Source organism: Ipomoea nil, unplaced genomic scaffold, assembly GCF_001879475.1.
Source record: "Ipomoea nil cultivar Tokyo-kokei standard unplaced genomic scaffold, Asagao_1.1 scaffold0688, whole genome shotgun sequence".
NCBI lineage: Eukaryota > Viridiplantae > Streptophyta > Magnoliopsida > Solanales > Convolvulaceae > Ipomoea > Ipomoea nil.
In genome coordinates this window covers 6,397,772-6,415,529 of record NW_017617116.1, presented here as the reverse complement: position 1 = coordinate 6,415,529, position 17,758 = coordinate 6,397,772, and the positions used below count along the sequence as shown (strand labels likewise).

The following is a 17,758-nucleotide window of genomic DNA, read 5'->3' as shown; positions in this document are numbered from 1 at the left end:
TAACCACAATAATCAAGAAAAATGTAAAGATGACCAAAGCTAGCTTGAGTTATCAGGCTATACTAGTACATATGTTTGGGTGATGTGTTGAATATTTAATTAATATGCCATGATTAATTTTGAATGAGATTTGAAATTCAAGTTGCGTTTTAACTTAGGGATTACATGACTTTATGTGAATGCTTATCTCCAATTGACACTATATCTATAGATCAGTACAATAATAATGTTATAATAACAAATAATATCCTTGGGATTGTAATGACATAAAAATTCATCATTTCACTTAGAACAATGTGGAAATGTGGTAGTAACTTTCAATGGTTCGCTTTAAAAGATTCAATGGATCTTGGAGGCATTATTGATGAATTATTGCAGCACCAGCAGCAGCTATTAATTATCCCTAAAAAGTGGATTTTGAAGAATTAGATTAATTTTTATGTTTTTTAAATCCAAAATGAACTAAATAATAATCTATGTCTACATCTAAGAAAATTTAAAGGAGTGGGCAAGAAAATTTATAGGTAGTTATGTTGTAGATAAGAATCATAGTTTATAACAATGTTTATTATTATATAAAATAATTTCAGAACCATACAATATTTATATTTTATGTTTAACAATATTTTTTCACCTCTCACATCAGTTCCGCATAAGATCACTTTTCACTAAAATTGGAGTTGTTTTTCAGTTCCCCCACCCATTAAACTAGTCTTTTGAGATGTAGGCTTTTTTTTAATAAAAATAAAAATTTAACGTGTTGTACTATATTTCGTAAGGGGCCACTCATCATGTGACTGATGTAAGTCAAGCATGCCTAATCACAAAGTTTTTTGACTATCTGTTTGTCATATCATATTTAAAAACTTATTAGTGATAAATAGGATGGATATTAATCATTTAACCACATCCCTCCATGGTAAGCCACATCATCATGTCTCGTATCGAGTAGGTGCTGAACTCGGTCAACCCAGCCATCGCCAAACAAATACCTATCATTTGTATTCTCGTTAAAAGATTAGTGTGTCACGAGAAGACAGTTACCAATTAAGCATCAAGGTTTGAGCAATACTATTATCCAATAAGAAAAGCATACCAGTGAGGATCATATTATAATGTTCCAATTGGATACTATATAAATTATATTAGTGAGGCATCTACATCATAGAGATTTTGAAATTGCGATCTTATAAAACCCAATTTGAGCTTAAGTTCAGCTTGAATAAGCTCAATTGGGAAGCCATTTGTTCATTTTTAAGTAGACTATATACATATATAAATTAAATTTGTAATCATCCATTTATACTAAATATAAAAAAAAAAAACTGAAAAATCACTAGATAATGCTTGTAAGCCATTTGAATTGAATATTAAGTTATTCAAATTCGATATGACTTATTATTCGTTGAGTTCGTGATTGAATGACAAAAACTTAATCGAATCCAAACATTTCTACGAGTAGTTTAATTCGCTTATGTGTACTATGATATATGAGTGCCCGCAAGTAAATGAGATTCGGTGGTAACTTTCAGCCGATCGAGTTGGTTAGTTAGTTCAATTAATAATCATAAAGTTCCAAATTCGACTTCTTATAGGAGGTTTATTTTCCTTAGCTTCTTAGTTTGGACTAGTTAACTATGGATAACCTAATTCAGTTTACCTCATTATAGTCTTTTAATTTGCTGGCTAGGAATCTAGGATTACAATACGACCTTAACACAGGGTGCACATTTAGAGATATCTCAATTATATTCCCAAACAAGTTGGGATGAATAGTATGAATTCCCAACTTACACTCCTGTCAAGTGATTATTATTATATTAAGATTTAGTAGGATTACAACACAAGTGGTTTAATTTGCACCCTGTTGGTAGGAACATTACATAGTTGTTATTCCTCAATCTTCCAAAAATCCAGATTGTTAGGTTTGATGCTACAATTTATTTAATCTTTATATGCACAATTGGCTGGCAAAAGGTTGGAGCCGATTTACTTTTTGTCGGCCAAAAGTTTAAAAGTATTGCTTAATTAATAGCTATTATTATTGGTATCACTCTTAATCCAACTAAATTGAAGTTTAAAGTATTGCTTATTTAGCCTACCAACTGTAGTTGAGATCAATCTTAATCACAGTAAATTGAAATATAGTTGCTAGAGTTAATATCATTTTTATTTTGGAAATGAGGGAGGGATTATCCCGAAGACTGGGTTAGCTTCCTGTTCTTAGAGTGCTCCGATCTTTCACGAGGTTCTCAAGGATATCGTAAAGAGGCCTTTCGAACTCAATTCATTCACAATCATTTCTTGATCGCATGTACGTCTAGTCAGACAGTCCGCTACTATGTTAATATCATTTTTACTAGTATGTTTGCTTTTAATTTTTTATAATTAATTTGATTGAATTAGTTCAATAACTTTTTAAATCAATCAAATATATTTTAAAATATTTGACATATTGTTAATCTTTTGAAAATCTCACTGAATCTCAATTGCTAAATTTTCTTATATAAGATATAGGGGTTCAAATTTTATGCATGAAACATGTGTTGTGAGAATCTCTCCAACTAATATTCAATCAATACTTGAGTTCAATAAGAATGACGGAGTAATATATTAAAATATGACAAAATAATACGCTCAGATACTAGATTAATAAAATTTCTCATCGTGATCTGAAGAGGTGACTGAGTAAATAAGACATGATTCTCAAAATAAATGATACGAGTTTAATTATTGTCAACATTCTCCTAATTAAGCATGTTACATAGAATCTTTTTAGTGTGATTTATGGTCACTTTTGATGGTTGATATTATTGGTATGATTCGGTTTTATAAGGTTTTATTTATTATTATGTGCAAAAAATATCAGGCGTAACATTCCCCCACCTTCGCCGTAGGATCCTATTCCTTCGCCTACTACGTGTTGTTCGATTGGATTGCACCCAATAAATTTTGCCCACGTAGGCATATGTTTGCGTGGGCCCACGTTTAGTGCAAAAACGCGGTAGGCCGTTGGGGACATCAGTGAGGTGTAGAAGACCATTGTTGACCAAAGTAGTTAACCCGTTGACTACGCGCCACGTGTCCATCTATTTCTTTCCTTTTGATCATTATACCGTCCTCCAAAACGTGTTGTATATAAATTACAAATATCATTTCACTATTTATCATTCTCTTCATGACTTTATTCATGTTCCATATTCATCTCGTGATTTAATTAAAAAGAATTCAAATTTTCCTAGAAAAAATTTAGTGACGAAGTATATTTAATGTTAGAGTGTGCATTAAAATACCCTATCCTTATTTAATAGCGCGTAAGTCATATAAACAAAGTAAATATATCACATAAATTCGACTAAAAATGTGTTAACAAGAGAAATATTCACCAATCATTTGGTCATTCATTTTGAGGAACAATCTTATAAATTTGAATTTTGTGAATGAACTATTAAGAATTTGAAAATTCATGAATTTAAACGAATTTTGTGAATTAACTATTAAGAATTTAAAAATTCATGAATTTAAACATGTTGTGCAATGGCATATTGTTTTCCCCAAAATTTGATTCTTCAAACTTCAATTTCATTATCTTGCTTCAGTTAAAGATGTCAATTGGAACAGTCCATTTAATTTTGAGTTAGTTTGTTTATATATGCCATAGGTTTATTTGGTTGAATTTTAATGAATGGGTATTAATTTTTTCAATCCACCTTTACTAATTTTTTGACCAATTTATTGATTTCAAATTAGATTGACATTTCTACAAACATGTTTATTTGATATAGGAAATGAAATCGACATCATTAATTCATTACTTATTAAAATGAATAAGAAATGAACAAAAATGATGGGATTTGGTCGAATGTCACAAAAGTAAGATGAGAGTTCATTGTTATGAAAATAATGAAATTTTAGTTTGATTTTGATTTGTTAAAATAGAATAAATAAACATCGTCTCAAATATGTTATGTTTGATTTTGATTCCTCCACCAAAATAGTGATTTAATATAATTGATAATATTAATTCCTAAGTACATATAAAAGATTGAGAACTCAATATAGCACTCATAGTGCGTCGAACTCTGATCTCTTCCCCTCTTACTAGTGCATTTAATGAGCCTTTTATAGAGGATTTCAATAGGACAGATCGAACTTCCGACATGACTTACAAGTATCTTTTGTGTATCAAGTGATCTAGTTTGCGATGATGCCAAGCGTACCTATAATGGCTACTTGATTGGATGGTGAATCAACATACAACTGACGTGCCTAACATGCGATGTGGTCGGTTATAGTCGGCGTTAGTCAGTTATTTAGCTGGGTCGCTTTATAAATAAGAGTCCAATTACAAGCTGATCACATTTTTCTTCTTTCAAGTCGTAAGTGATTAGAAGGTGAACAAAGTCTACCATCCAAGTATGATCGGTATTTGCTAGAGGATCGAATAACATAATCCCTAATAATAATAATTTGAAACAATTGATAAATAAACTTCTAATGCAATTAAATTCTCAAATTGAATACACCTCCACTGTACTCCTGCAGTGGTGAAATGATAAAAATATGTATATGTCATATAGATATATACATACAGAAATTAATATCAAAATTAAAATAGCTAATGACAGTTGATGTGATCTCATCCCACAACCAAATTGTCTAGCAGCAAGAGGGGCCCACTGACCATCCCACATTATACCACCCTTCATGTTACTATATATATACATCTGCAGGCTGTTCCTCAATGCTCACTACCAAGAAAATCAATCAAAAACAAAGATCACACAACAAAGATCCCATTGCTCTTTAATTTGCAGCTTTCATACCAAAAATCCTCACCTCTCATACACTCCAACTTCAACCATTTCAAGAACCTAAACCCACTCCTCTCGAGACACAGTTTAACTGGTTGACCATTCTCTTTGAGACAGACACAGCAGCTGAGCTCAGCTGATTGACCATTTTTCTTGAGACACAGCTTAACTGGTTGACCATTCGAGTTACAGAAAACAGTATGGGCGGAAATGGCGATTATGAGTGGCAGCAGCGCCGCGGGGAAGTGGAAGCGCCGCCTCCGAAGCCGTTCTACGAGGTGGTGAAATCCACCGTGAAAGAAACCCTCTTCCCGGACGACCCATTCCGGCAGTTCAAGAACCAGCCGCTCCCCAGAAAATTCGTACTGGGGATGCAGTACTTCGTCCCCATCCTCGACTGGGCGCCGCGCTACACTTTCCAGTCCTTCAAGGCCGACGTCGTCGCCGGAATCACCATCGCCAGCCTCGCCGTCCCTCAGGGGATAAGCTACGCCGGCCTAGCCAGCCTTCCTCCCGTCATCGGATTATGTAAGAACCAGCAGCCGCAATTTACTAACATAACACATGCACCCTACGTCGTTAACGTTGTACACCTTTTGATGATTCTGTCTTAATTCTTAAACATTAAACGCCCGCAGATTCGAGCTTCGTGCCGCCATTGGTGTACGCCATGCTCGGAAGCTCAAAAGATTTGGCCATCGGCACGGTGGCTGTCCCGTCCCTTCTCATGGCGGCCATGATCGGACAAGAAGTGAACCCTAAGCAGAACCCCACCCTCTACGTTCAACTAGTCCTCACTGCAACTTTCTTCGCCGGACTTTTTCAAGCTTCTTTAGGCTTTTTAAGGTAATTAAGTTTTCCATATATAAGATTTGAACAACAAAATATAGTAAAATATATAATTGCTCTCGCCTGCTGTCTACATGCTAACATGCACGAGTAGTCAACATTACTATATTCTCAGTAGTCACAGGTTCTGCAAAATGTGAAACAAAAAAAAAAAAAAAATTAAATCTTTGGATCGGAGGAACAAATGGAATAATTGGTTACGTTATTATTTGTCTTACTAATGAATTATTGGTGAAAAAGTCTAAGGTGTTGATTGACATCATGTGAATTCAAAAAGCATGTCTGATTGTATTAGAAATTATGAATACAATTATCAGCTTAAGGGTAACATTAGTCAAGTTAGTTGGACAGTTTGTTTGATTATCATACAAAGACTGTCCCTATTAACCTTTTTTATTTTAACTGGTCAATGGACAACCTTAACTGGACTAGTTTACATTGTGACCCTTTGGGTAACTGAATCAAAGTGTTAGCACAACAACAACAATAAAAACAAGAAAATGTTTGTTTGTATGTTTACCTAATACAAATTGACATTATTCTTGGGTTATATCTGGTGCAAGGGGCACGGTTGCCGAGGATTATATTTGATGAGGAAATAAGTGAAAAATGTTTGTACACATAATGTTTTTCCAGGCTGGGATTGATTGTGGACTTTCTGTCGCATGCAACCATATTGGGGTTCATGGGAGGAGCAGCCACAGTGGTGTGCCTGCAACAACTGAAAGGAATTCTTGGACTGGTTCATTTTACACATGGCACTGACTTAGTGTCTGTCATGCGATCTATTTTTACCCAAACACATCAGGTTCCTTATCATCATCTCATCTTCTTAATTTCCTTTTCCCCATATATCTCTTAATCCTCTGATCTATCTTTTGTCTCCTTAATTACATGCTGTTTCTCACTTTCATGTTTTATCGTTTAATTTGTTTAATACTAAATAATGATGTTAAACTGTGCAGTGGAGATGGGAAAGTGGAGTACTAGGTTGCTGTTTTCTCTTCTTCCTCTTGCTGACCAAATACTTTGTAAGTGGACTACACCATTTATGAATATAAATATAATAATAATAATTACAACAATATTAGTATATTTTCTGTCCAGTTTATGGAGACACTATTTAACGTAATTGTTTTCCGTGACGACTTATTTAACAGAGCAAAAAGAAACCAGCTTTCTTCTGGATAAATGCCATGGCACCACTAACGTCCGTCATCCTTGGAAGTGTCTTGGTCTATTTCACCCATGCTGAAAAACATGGAGTCCAAGTGGTAATTAAACCCCCTATCTTCACCCAAAAAAGAATATAATTTTACACAATGATAAAGTTTACAAAGTCGTGGATTAAAATGTCATGTAATACGTAAAGTTATATATGGTGCTTTACAAGTTATACTTCCTTCCTATATAATTCGACAAAATAAGAAGTATACAGCAACTCCAGTCAAGTTGGTCTGATAATTGACTTTGTAATCACAAAGTTTCAAGTTTGATTTTTTGTGGAGGTTGTCTATTAACTTTCTTGATTTGAGCGGTTCAACTTTGGCCAATCTAAACTGACTTACCTCTTACGGTTGGGTAGCAGCTATGTATTGACTTTTTCATAAATTAAAACCACTTTGTAAAGCACACAATCCACAATAGACACACACACACACACAAAAAAAAAAAAAAAAAAAAAAAAAAAAAAACAAGAATACCCAAGTGGGAAGATTATCCTGAAACTTATAACAAATTGTGTGTTTGTTTTGAAGATTGGGCACTTGAAGAAAGGGCTAAATCCACCATCATCTTCTGAACTGGCATTTGGGTCGCCCTACCTCGCCACCGCCATTAAGACAGGAGTGGTCACGGGTATCATTGCTCTGGCTGTAAGTTATCATCATTTGCAATTTGCACTACACTATATTGCATCGATCATATATCATCTTTATCTTTTTATGCCACTTTCTACCCTACCCTATCATGTCCTACTGCAATCTTTGTATGCCTCCAAGCCCAATAATGAAGCTGCAACCTAACCTAGTCAGATAAACTTGTCTTTTCCATCATGACCATATTGACAGTTAGTTGAGATTATTGCATGGTACCAAAATTCCTTTTTTTGTTGATATAATAAACTTGTCTTTTGGGTATGTTGCCTAAAAGTAGAGAGAATTTTTTTAGGATTGTTGGTAATAGAGTGTTTGATTGTGGGAAATCCAGGAAGGAATTGCAGTGGGCAGAAGCTTTGCCATGTTCAAGAACTATCACATTGATGGCAACAAAGAGATGATAGCCTTTGGGATCATGAACATTGCTGGCTCTTGCACTTCTTGTTACTTGACCACTGGTATATATACTTTCGTTTTTCATTTCTTAATAATTTGTGTAGTCTAATTATCAGCTTAGTTGCGACGACTATTCTTTTCATTAGTTTGATACTAATGGTAGAAAACTATCCTAATGCCCTCACGGGTACCTAGCTCAATTAGTTCCTAGGCGACAGATTGCATCCAAGGACACAGGGCCTGACAGTTGCAGTGTGGGAGTTTTAATTTACCCTCCTGCAAGGGTGACTAGCTCCTTGTGGGCACTAGGTATTGGTCCCCTCACTTAAGGGGCATGTAAAATCGGAGTGTTGGAGCCTTCGATGTAAGAGTTTCACCCTCTTGTGGGGGAGGATCTTTGTGGACACCAGGTTCTGATACTCTCACCTAATTAAGGGACCTGTTGGGCCTCCGATGTGGGAGTTTCACCTCTTGTGGGTACCAGGTACTAATCCTCCCACCTAAAGAGCTTGTAGCTAGGGCCAGAGTGTGGGCTCTCGAAATGAGTGATTTCGCCTTTTGCATCCAAAGAAAACTATCTTAATTCACAAAGCTTGAATCTTGAGATTGGATTATAATTAAGTATATGTTTCAGGGCCATTTTCCAGGACAGCAGTGAACTTCAATGCAGGATGCAAGACAGCAGTGTCAAACATAGTAATGGCCACGGCCGTGATGATCACACTGCTCTTCCTCACACCACTCTTCCACTACACACCTCTGGTGGTGCTATCCTCCATTATCATGACAGCCATGCTTGGCCTCATTGACTATGAAGCTGCCATCCATCTATGGAAGCTTGACAAGTTCGACTTCCTCGTCTGCATCAGTGCCTACATTGGCGTGGTCTTCGGCAGCATCCAAATCGGCCTGGTTGTCGCGGTATGACAACCAAAAACCGCCTGCATTTACTTCAATTCTCCGGTTTTCTTTACTGACAAAACTGCGCTTTTGATATATAACAGTTGATGCTGTCTCTTCTGAGGGTGCTTTTGTTTGTTGCAAGGCCTAAGACTATGATCTTGGGCAATATCCCCAATTCCATCACTTACAGAAGTGTCGATCAGTACCCGAAGGCGGCTAGCGTGCCCGGGATCCTTGTCCTCCACATAGGGGCTCCCATATACTTTGCAAATGCCAGTTACTTGAGGGAAAGGTACGATTATCGTTCACTTAACATGTCTCGACTGATAATCATAAAGTCTCGAGTTCAATTCTCATTTGAGTTGCTTGGTGGGTTTTAGGATCTCAAGATGGATAGATGATGAGGAAGAGAAGAGAAACAATATGGGAGGGGTTGAGCTGCAATATGTCATCCTGGATATGAGTGGTGAGAAAGTTTACCATTTCCTTCCTGACTCACATAATACTAAACATCTTACGTAAGACAGTCTCACCAAACACCAACTGCACGCTTTACTAATGTTGTTGGAATCAAATCACAGCTGTTGGAAACATTGATACAAGCGGGATTACCATGCTTGATGAAGTGAAGAAAAATTTAGACAGGAGAAATCTCAAGGTATAGTACAGCTCAAACCCCCCCCCCCCCCCCCCCCCCTATCTGACTTTTTCTGAAATTCATGTAATAATTTTGTCTGTTTCTTGATGGTGATTTAGCTTGTATTAGCAAACCCTGGAGGGGAGGTTATGAAGAAGCTTGAGAAGTCAGAGTTGATGGAGTCAATTGGAAAAGAGTGGATATATTTGACAGTTGCAGAAGCAGTAAACACATGCAATTACATTCTTCATACCTGCAAGGCAAAGGCCACTGCAATGGAGAATGCAGCATCAGATGAAAATGTATGATAAAATGCAGGCAGGGATGATAATGTAGCATAGAATAACTGCAAGAAGTTTAACTATCTTTCACCTTGTAATCAAGGAATGAGGTTTCAATATTATGTTCTGTAAGTTTTGGAATCATTGAAGAATATGGCCACAAGTTAGTAGCCATTGTCAAAATAAATGCTTCATCTTATTCTTATTGAACATAATATTATATATACATCTATATAACATAAAATGCAGTTAACCATCAGTTTAGTCTTTTAGCTTTCAATCTGGTATCAAAAAGTTCAACTCATGTGAAAGGTCAACCATCTATACATCATTTTTGTATCCTTGATAAAATTTGAATCACTCGAGGAAAAAGTAGATTATCGTTCATTTAACATGTCTCGAGTTCAACTTACATCATCCATCGTTTGTCAGGAGATTCATATTTGAGTTGCTTGGTGGGTTTTAGGATCTCAAGAATCAAGATGCATAGATGATGAGGAAGAGAAGAGAAAAAGTTATGAGTTGAGCTGCAATATGTTATACTCGACATGAGTGGTGAGAAAGTTTACCATTTCATGAATTCATTCCCTTTGAAGTATAATTATGTTCTACCATTTTATCAAGGAATGAGGTTTCAACATTTCTGCATGTTCTGTAAGTTTTGGAATCATTAAAGAAAATGGATAGAAGTGCCATACTGCCATTGGCAAAAATAATTACTTCATCTTACTCCAAGTTTCAAAAACTGAAGCATTCAAAATTTTTTAAATCTGCAATTCATCACAATCAAGGCTCGCAAATACAAGAAGAGATCAGACTTGCAAAATTAAACTTAGTGGTGAAATTGCCATGAAAACACCACTGCATAAAAAGCTCACCCAAACTCTCACCAAGGTTCGATAATGCATACATGTAGGAGTCCTACGCATTCCTGTGTTGTGAAGCTGCTGTAGTGCTGTCTTCCAATTTTGTACCTTGCACCGTACCAAAGCAGCATTACAGGGATCTTGTCTACGTAACCATAGGACTCCCAGTTTTTTCAAGGTCATCAGCCACAGAATAAGTTCTGACCAAGACTTCAGACCAGTATTGCCTATATTTGCTTGAACAGGCGAGGAATAAGTTCATGTACACTTATATCCAAAGACACCGGATCCCTGAAGAAAATACGATTGATTTCTTAAGTGCATGACCAAATGAAGCCATTGTTTGTCAAATGTGTTAGTCAATTATGTGAATCTAAATATGCATTCAATCTTGTGTTCAGCAGCTATTATATAATTTCAAACAAATTAGTCTTAGTTATTTGTTTAGTCTAGAGGAGAGGTATTATCATGGCAATGACCTAAACAAAGTAAATGTTAAGAGAGGGTAAGAGACCTGCACAAGATTTTTCCGTTCTCAGTTGAACTAGGAATAAACCAGAGCTTGCGTGTAGAAGGTGATTCAAATTGAATGAAAAATCCATCACTTTGACCATGTTTCCATTTCCTTGATCCTTGACCTTTCCAGACCTACAGTTAATTGTATATAAAATGCTATAAGATGATATTTATCATTCCAGGATTTGGTGGCACGTATGCCCCTATACAGGTTTCTGCATTCCTAGTTATAACTTCAACCTTATTTCAAATGGCAAGGCATAAACATTAAAAACCAACCTGTGGATAAGATATAATATTCTTGGGTGCAACTAAGCATGATGCATGAGAGAATGAATCTTCAGCATATTGTCTGAGGAAAGAATAACAACTGCTGTGTGTATGTGGTGACTCAAAGGCCTGAGACAATTAAGAAAAATGCACAATTATATAACATGTTGAAGACTTGAAGGAGAAGGCAAAATGAGAGTCATATACAAGTCTGGGGGGAAAAGTCAGAAGTAAAACAAAGACAACCTCAACTACGACAAGAATTTGGAAACAAAATCAGATTCAAACCTTGTCAATATTGACAACTGGAGCATATTTCTCAGTATCTGTCTTCTCCTTGTTAAGAAGGAAATAAACTCTAGGGTCCACTTTAGAAGTTTCATGCCATGCTTTTACAGCCATTTCCATTGTTTCAACAAGAAAAGAGAAAACTTCATTACAAGCTTCAGCTCCACATTTTTCCGACTGCAAAAATGTAAAATAGAAACGAGTTTAGCCACTCTTCATTTTGAATCCCCGAGATATGACTACCTTCTACAGAGTCGTTATGTATAACTTCCAATAGTAACTAAGCTTATATCTAATAAGAATAATCATAGTAAGAGTCTCTTACCAGTTCAGATTTCAATGTATCCAAATGCTTTGACATGTTGACATTAGATCTCATGTTTTCCACTTCTTCAGCTCGCTTTTTCTCTTTTGCCAATTGGTTAAGTGATTTGATCTTTCTAGATACCTCTGAACTTTGTGGATTGTGCTTCAATGCAATCTGGAAAGCATCCAGTGCCTATATCATACAAACTCGTAACATCAGCATCAAATTTATGGTTTTGTTAAAATAGGCAAATAGCTGCAAGATAGATGGAAAAAGACATTTCATACATACCTCATCATATCGTTCCATTGCCTCCAGTATACATCCTTTCCTAAAATAACCCTGTGGCACAAGCAGTTCCATTAGGTACACAAAGTAAAAACGTGTAAATAAAGTTATGTCTTGAATGTGTAGCCATAAAAAATTGTCAGAGACTCTGGGAGAATACCTTTTCCCAGTCTGGCTTCAAACTGATTGTCATCTCTGCATCGGCAAGTGCTTTGTTGAGTTTAACCAGGTGTAGAAATGCTGCAGCACGATTGCTGGCAAAGACAAGGAAAAATGCTAAAAATGCATTAGAAAAAGAATGGTCAAAAAAGTCACAAGTAGTCGAGAATTTTAAAATGCAACTGTAGATCTTAATCACAAATTCTAATTGTTTAATTTTAGACAAGCCTCCATTTCTTTTCAATCTGTTTTGTAGCCATAAACATCAGAGATTGCAATGACTAGATATTAAGAGTGGATGAAAAGAAACATTATGCAAAACAAAACCATATACAGAGCAAAGAAGGAAGGCAGAAATCTCACACAAAAGCCAAATTGGAAACATGTAAAGAGCATGTAGGATTTGTCTCAAACTATTTTATAGGCCAGGCATGAATTAATCAAGTGAGCCAAACCCTGATTTCTGTGTTAACATAGCATCAAGGTTAACAGAAGTAAACGACTTTACACTACACAAAAAGTGGAATTTTCTATGCTAACATAATGCCTGCACTTGAAAGTCTAAAACCAATATCAACAGCGTACTGTTAATCAACGAGGTGAATTGAATTTAATTGAGCCTGGCTTAGAACGGTCGAATGGATCACATTAGATGGATCCTGAACGGTGGAACAGTGGGACGGACGTTTAGAAATTTCATCTATGCATCATGATTATAGATTTTCTTTTTGGCCGGCCTTTGCATCCCAAAATTCAATATTTTTTGGTGATGCAAAACAACATCAAGCATAGATAAAGATAGTAAAGCAATTGCTTAGAAATAAGTAGAATTCATCAAGCAGAAAAATAAACAGTAAACTACTCCTGCCCTAAAAAAGCTGCTCCTTTTGTTAGTTACTCTACAAAGAAAGTATCAGCTCCTTACTCCCTTCTCGTTAATCCATAACACAAGCAAACAACGACAGATTCTACTTAACACCTAACATTATCTAAGCAGAGATCTCGAGCAGCCAGTATATGAAGCAGAGTACAGTGTAATCCCAACGCATATTGCTTAAATGCACATTAATTGTGTCAAAGCACCTGTAAAGAGTCGGGTTTGACGGGTCTTTCTTGATGGCCTGAGTGTAGAGAGCAGCGGCTTTGAGATAGTTCCCAGCTTTGAAGAATTCATTGCCTTGATCTTTCAATGAAACTTCCCGTTTGGCATCTGAATCTCCCATTGTCGTCTTCCCTTTCAGAAAATTTGCAGAAATTTGGGTTAGGGTTTAAGGACTGTTCTTACTTCTTAGGGTTTCTGAGAGCTAAGCTTTCTCCCGGTTCTAGATCTCCTTCTCTTGCCCCATAATTATTTTTTTAATTTTTCTTTTTAGATTTTATTATGTTGCTCCCTGAATTTGTCATGAATTCTAGATTGACCCCGAAAAGTAAAAGTTTTCTCAATTGGCTCCACTAGCTTTCAATAAGAAATAAGTCATGTGATCTCTTTGGGCCTTTTGGGCTTCCTTTGGGGTGATTTAAATGGACTTTAAGTTAAAGCCCGATTTACTAACCATTTTTGTTCTTAGTTCCATACTTTATACTTTTTCATGTACTCCAAATAAAAAGTTATATTAAATAAGCATTAGAAAATATGTTGATTAGACATTAATTTATGAGAAACTCTGCACCAGTTATTCGAAGTGTATTTTGGGTAAAACTTACATTGTAAATTTGTAACCCTAATTAACTCCTACAGAAAGTCAAACTTAAAACATTGTGATTATCAAGTCAATTGTCCGACTCACTCGATTAGAGTATAATATGCTTAATTAAGTCCAAATTACAGTTGATTGTTCCATTTTAATTTTGAAGGAAATGTTTATTTTGGTTACAAACTAGTCATGAATCGTTCTTGAAAAATTCACTTGATACATGCATAGTGAGAGTAAAATAGAACAGTTAATAACTTCGTAACTATTATTATCTCTTCTATGTAATTGTTGTGGCTTAGCTTATCAATCGCGATTGAAAACTTAAATTAAATATTAAACCCAACTATTTCAATTTAATTTAAATTTAACCCATGTATCAAATCCAACATCCAAACGCTCATTATTAAACAATCAAACCAAACATCCAATTGCCCATTCTTAAACTTAATCTAATGGTAAAAACATACAATTTTACCAAACACAATATACAATAACAACATGATAAGAGAGGATGTTAGGTTCCAAATGAAAAATAAAATATGATATCAAACTTTGATAAGGTCCTATGGTGACTTGGAAAGATCAATGAGAATTGAAGGACTACCAACCCAAGTAGCTTAAAAATACTGCAGTTGGCCAGCAAGTTTTTACTTTTATGGTTTATATTTTATCTAATAAAATTATCTTTAAATGTATGGTGAATAGTAATTAAAAAAGTTCCAAATATTTAAACCCGGCCTACTTAACGGTGGGAGAGGGAATAATATAACTCCTCGCCGTCTCAAATATTTCTTCCTCGTCACTGTTGTCGCCTTCCAGAAGGAGGAAAAAAGAAGAAAACAAAAATTTTATTAAAATTTCAGTTGACTTAACAATTTCAACACATGCATGACATGCATTTACTTTACCAATTCAAATTTTATTTTTTAAAAATAAATTGCGTTATTAATTAAGCAGTCATAAAGTTATTAATATTATAAAGTGTGGTTTTACATTTTAATTAATTAATATGCAACAAAATCTTAGTCTTAATTAAAAGATGAGAACAAATCAAACTCTAACTCCCAACAACTCCTAACTTTATACGACCGCTACATAAATATTTCATCTTCCTAATAATTTTTTTTAAAGAAAAAGATACTAAATAAAAAATGATGGAAGTATTACTTTTCAAATTTGTGTACGTATGTTATTTTTATATTTTGAGGAAATCTCAACTGCTAATCTGCTATATACTTTTCAACTATTTTAATTTGAATAACTTGACAATATATATATTTTTTTTTTTGTTAATTACTTGATGGCTTGATGCTATATATGAAGTGACAGATCCCACTAAATATTAGAAAAATTTACTTATTAATCCAAAAAAAAAAAAAAAAAAAACTAAGCATATATTGCAATGTAATGAAGTAAAAAGTAGAAGGTGAAATCGGGAGAGAAATGTAACATTAATCTTATAAATTTAAGTCATTTTATGCTATGAAATGTAGTTGTAATGTTGAAATAACATATTAGTCTTGTGTGAGATTATCTTGTATGAGACGTGTACTATTTTTAAATAAAAATGTAATGCAATTTAAGGATACGCTGTTGAGGAAAACACGTTGTCACTATCTAATGATGTACACGCAGTAAATCACACATAAAAGATAAATTACATTAAAAAAATCATATGTAACGAGCTTGATTGAGAATGTGTTGACAAAAATCAAACTAGTAAATCGTAACCTTTATATACGATAATTATATTTCATTCACTTCATTATACTTGACATTTTCTACTGCAGACTGATATTTTCTTTGTTAACTTTATTTCTAATTAATTAATGACGGTGTGGAAATTAAAGCAGATACATACCATAATGTGTGTCGGTTGAGATCAATTTAGTCTCCTGAATTTGGTAGTTGAATCCAAAACTAAAGTCCGATCCCAACACTAATTGCAATTGGTCCGTTGCTTTCTTTAGACTTTAGTGATTTGGTCACATGTATGTGTGCATATATTATGTGCTAATTATTGGCGTGTGTATGACGTGGATTAGGAATTTTAGAACAAATGAACTTATAACAAGATAAATCTGATAATTTGGTAAAATGTTGATACAAAGGTATTTGGTAAATGCATGATAGAGCTTGAGAGTAACACCTAATTCGTAATATAATACAAAAGGTGTAAGGTATCAAAATATAAAAGACCAACATTGTCACCCTATCCAGTCTTTAGGCCGGCCAGTATCCCAGGCCCTATTACATTGTAGTATCTGTTAATATATTTTCTCGTAACCTTTCAAATGGAAGTCCAACCCGGGTACCATTAGATCACATAGTCTTGGTATCCCAATTCCCAACTTAATTGAGCTTAATGTAATATGTTTTTGAGATACTGTTGGGAGCTCGGACCTGCATTATATTCTCTATTGCTTAAGAACCTTATTGGCATGTCTGATCTTTGGCGCGATTTATGTAGCTATTATTCAGTTTGTTTGTTTGTTTGTTTTTTTTTTTTTTTTTTTTTTTTCTGTTGTATTTAAAACAAAGTATAATTAAGAATACCATTATAATTGAAAGAGATTGAAAAAAATGAATGGTGGAATTATTATTTGCAATTCCGACCAATGTTCCATTGTTTGACCCTGGCAACAAGGTTTGGTAATACATATATCTATATTACTATATAGCAAATGGGATTATATTATCCAGCACACTTCACATCACAACTGCACAAGGTATGTGCTCAAAGCACATAAGCAAACAATCATCATATGAATTATTGCCACTTGCCAGCTAAAAGTAGGGGTGCAAACGAGTTGAGCCGAGTTTGAGCTCAGGTTGGCTCGAGCTCAAAAATATAATTGAAGCTCGAGTTTGATTTGATTATGAAATGAGCCGGCTCGAGCTAACTCGAAGTTGACCAAGTGGCTCGCGAGCCACTCAGCTATGATTATATATGTGTGCGTGTGGCTCGCAAGCAGCTCGACGAGTCACGAGTCTAAAACATTTGAGCTCGAGCTCAAGCCGAGCTTTGACCGAGTGGCTCGTGAGTTGCTCGGCTCATTTACACTCCTAACTAAAAGATAAACAAAAATATTTTTAAAATGTCTCAATGAGAGGGGTGATCGAGTGGGTAGAGCACGATTCTAGTATCAAGAGGTCACGAGTCCAATTATTATCAACACCCTCTCGGTCAAGCCCATCACATAAGCTCTTCCTAGTACAATTTATCTTAATATCTTGTGTGGTTTACTGATTATTACACAAAAGTAAGATTTACCTAGTACACACCCTTGAATATATAATTATAGAATATATAATTATAGAATGCGGGTTTCCCTTGAAACCTAAAAAAAAATAAAAAATAATAATAATAAAAAAATGTTTTACCTACTTTTGCGTGTGATATTCAAGCAATGAGATTACTATGCACAACATAATACCAAGTTAGACGCAGGAACACATACATTAATATATTAATCACAACTTGTGCTTCTTACGACGCCTGCTGAGAGATCAGACATACTTATTTGGAGTGTATTTTATGCAATATTTACTTGTGTAAAATATGAATTATTATCCAGTTGACAATCAATGTGTACATTAGATAGATATACAT

At 34.9% G+C, this 17,758-nt stretch overlaps 2 protein-coding genes across 2 annotated transcripts; one reads left to right on the top strand and one right to left on the bottom strand.

Annotated features, from left to right (window-relative positions):
* The first annotated feature begins 4,753 nt into the window (after positions 1-4,753).
* LOC109175621 (sulfate transporter 3.1-like) lies at positions 4,754-9,959 on the top strand. The gene is made up of 13 exons (XM_019324919.1): positions 4,754-4,808; positions 4,845-5,342; positions 5,453-5,660; positions 6,300-6,471; positions 6,629-6,694; positions 6,824-6,937; positions 7,421-7,537; positions 7,872-7,998; positions 8,571-8,857; positions 8,941-9,131; positions 9,220-9,305; positions 9,421-9,497; positions 9,596-9,959. Exons 2-13 carry the CDS (start codon positions 5,015-5,017, stop codon positions 9,782-9,784), a joined length of 1,962 nt encoding a protein of 653 aa, XP_019180464.1. The 5' UTR covers positions 4,754-4,808; positions 4,845-5,014; the 3' UTR covers positions 9,785-9,959.
* A 497-nt stretch (positions 9,960-10,456) lies between these two features.
* Positions 10,457-13,804, bottom strand: LOC109175630 (serine/threonine-protein phosphatase 5). Its single transcript, XM_019324933.1, has 8 exons — positions 13,535-13,804; positions 12,453-12,546; positions 12,296-12,346; positions 12,023-12,196; positions 11,698-11,874; positions 11,419-11,538; positions 11,138-11,271; positions 10,457-10,914 (listed from the first exon to the last, which is right to left on the bottom strand). The coding sequence occupies exons 1-8, from the start codon at positions 13,672-13,674 to the stop codon at positions 10,851-10,853; spliced, it is 954 nt and encodes a 317-aa protein (XP_019180478.1). The 5' UTR covers positions 13,675-13,804; the 3' UTR covers positions 10,457-10,850.
* Positions 13,805-17,758: the final 3,954 nt, after the last annotated feature.

What these genes read in the sequence shown, in the direction of transcription:
- LOC109175630 (XM_019324933.1), bottom strand. Translation starts at nt 13,674, where the DNA reads ATGGGAGATTCAGATGCCAAACGGGAAGTTTCATTGAAAGATCAAGGC. An exon ending in TCAAACCCGACTCTTTACAG is followed by an intron (nt 12,547 to 13,534) that starts GTGCTTTGACAC and finishes TGTCTTTGCCAG; the next exon opens with CAATCGTGCTGCAGCATTTC. An exon ending in CAGTTGTCAATATTGACAAG is followed by an intron (nt 11,539 to 11,697) that starts GTTTGAATCTGA and finishes TAATTGTCTCAG; the next exon opens with GCCTTTGAGTCACCACATAC.
- LOC109175621 (XM_019324919.1), top strand. Translation starts at nt 5,015, where the DNA reads ATGGGCGGAAATGGCGATTATGAGTGGCAGCAGCGCCGCGGGGAAGTG. An exon ending in TCTTGCTGACCAAATACTTT is followed by an intron (nt 6,695 to 6,823) that starts GTAAGTGGACTA and finishes CTTATTTAACAG; the next exon opens with AGCAAAAAGAAACCAGCTTT. An exon ending in AAAAACATGGAGTCCAAGTG is followed by an intron (nt 6,938 to 7,420) that starts GTAATTAAACCC and finishes TTTGTTTTGAAG; the next exon opens with ATTGGGCACTTGAAGAAAGG.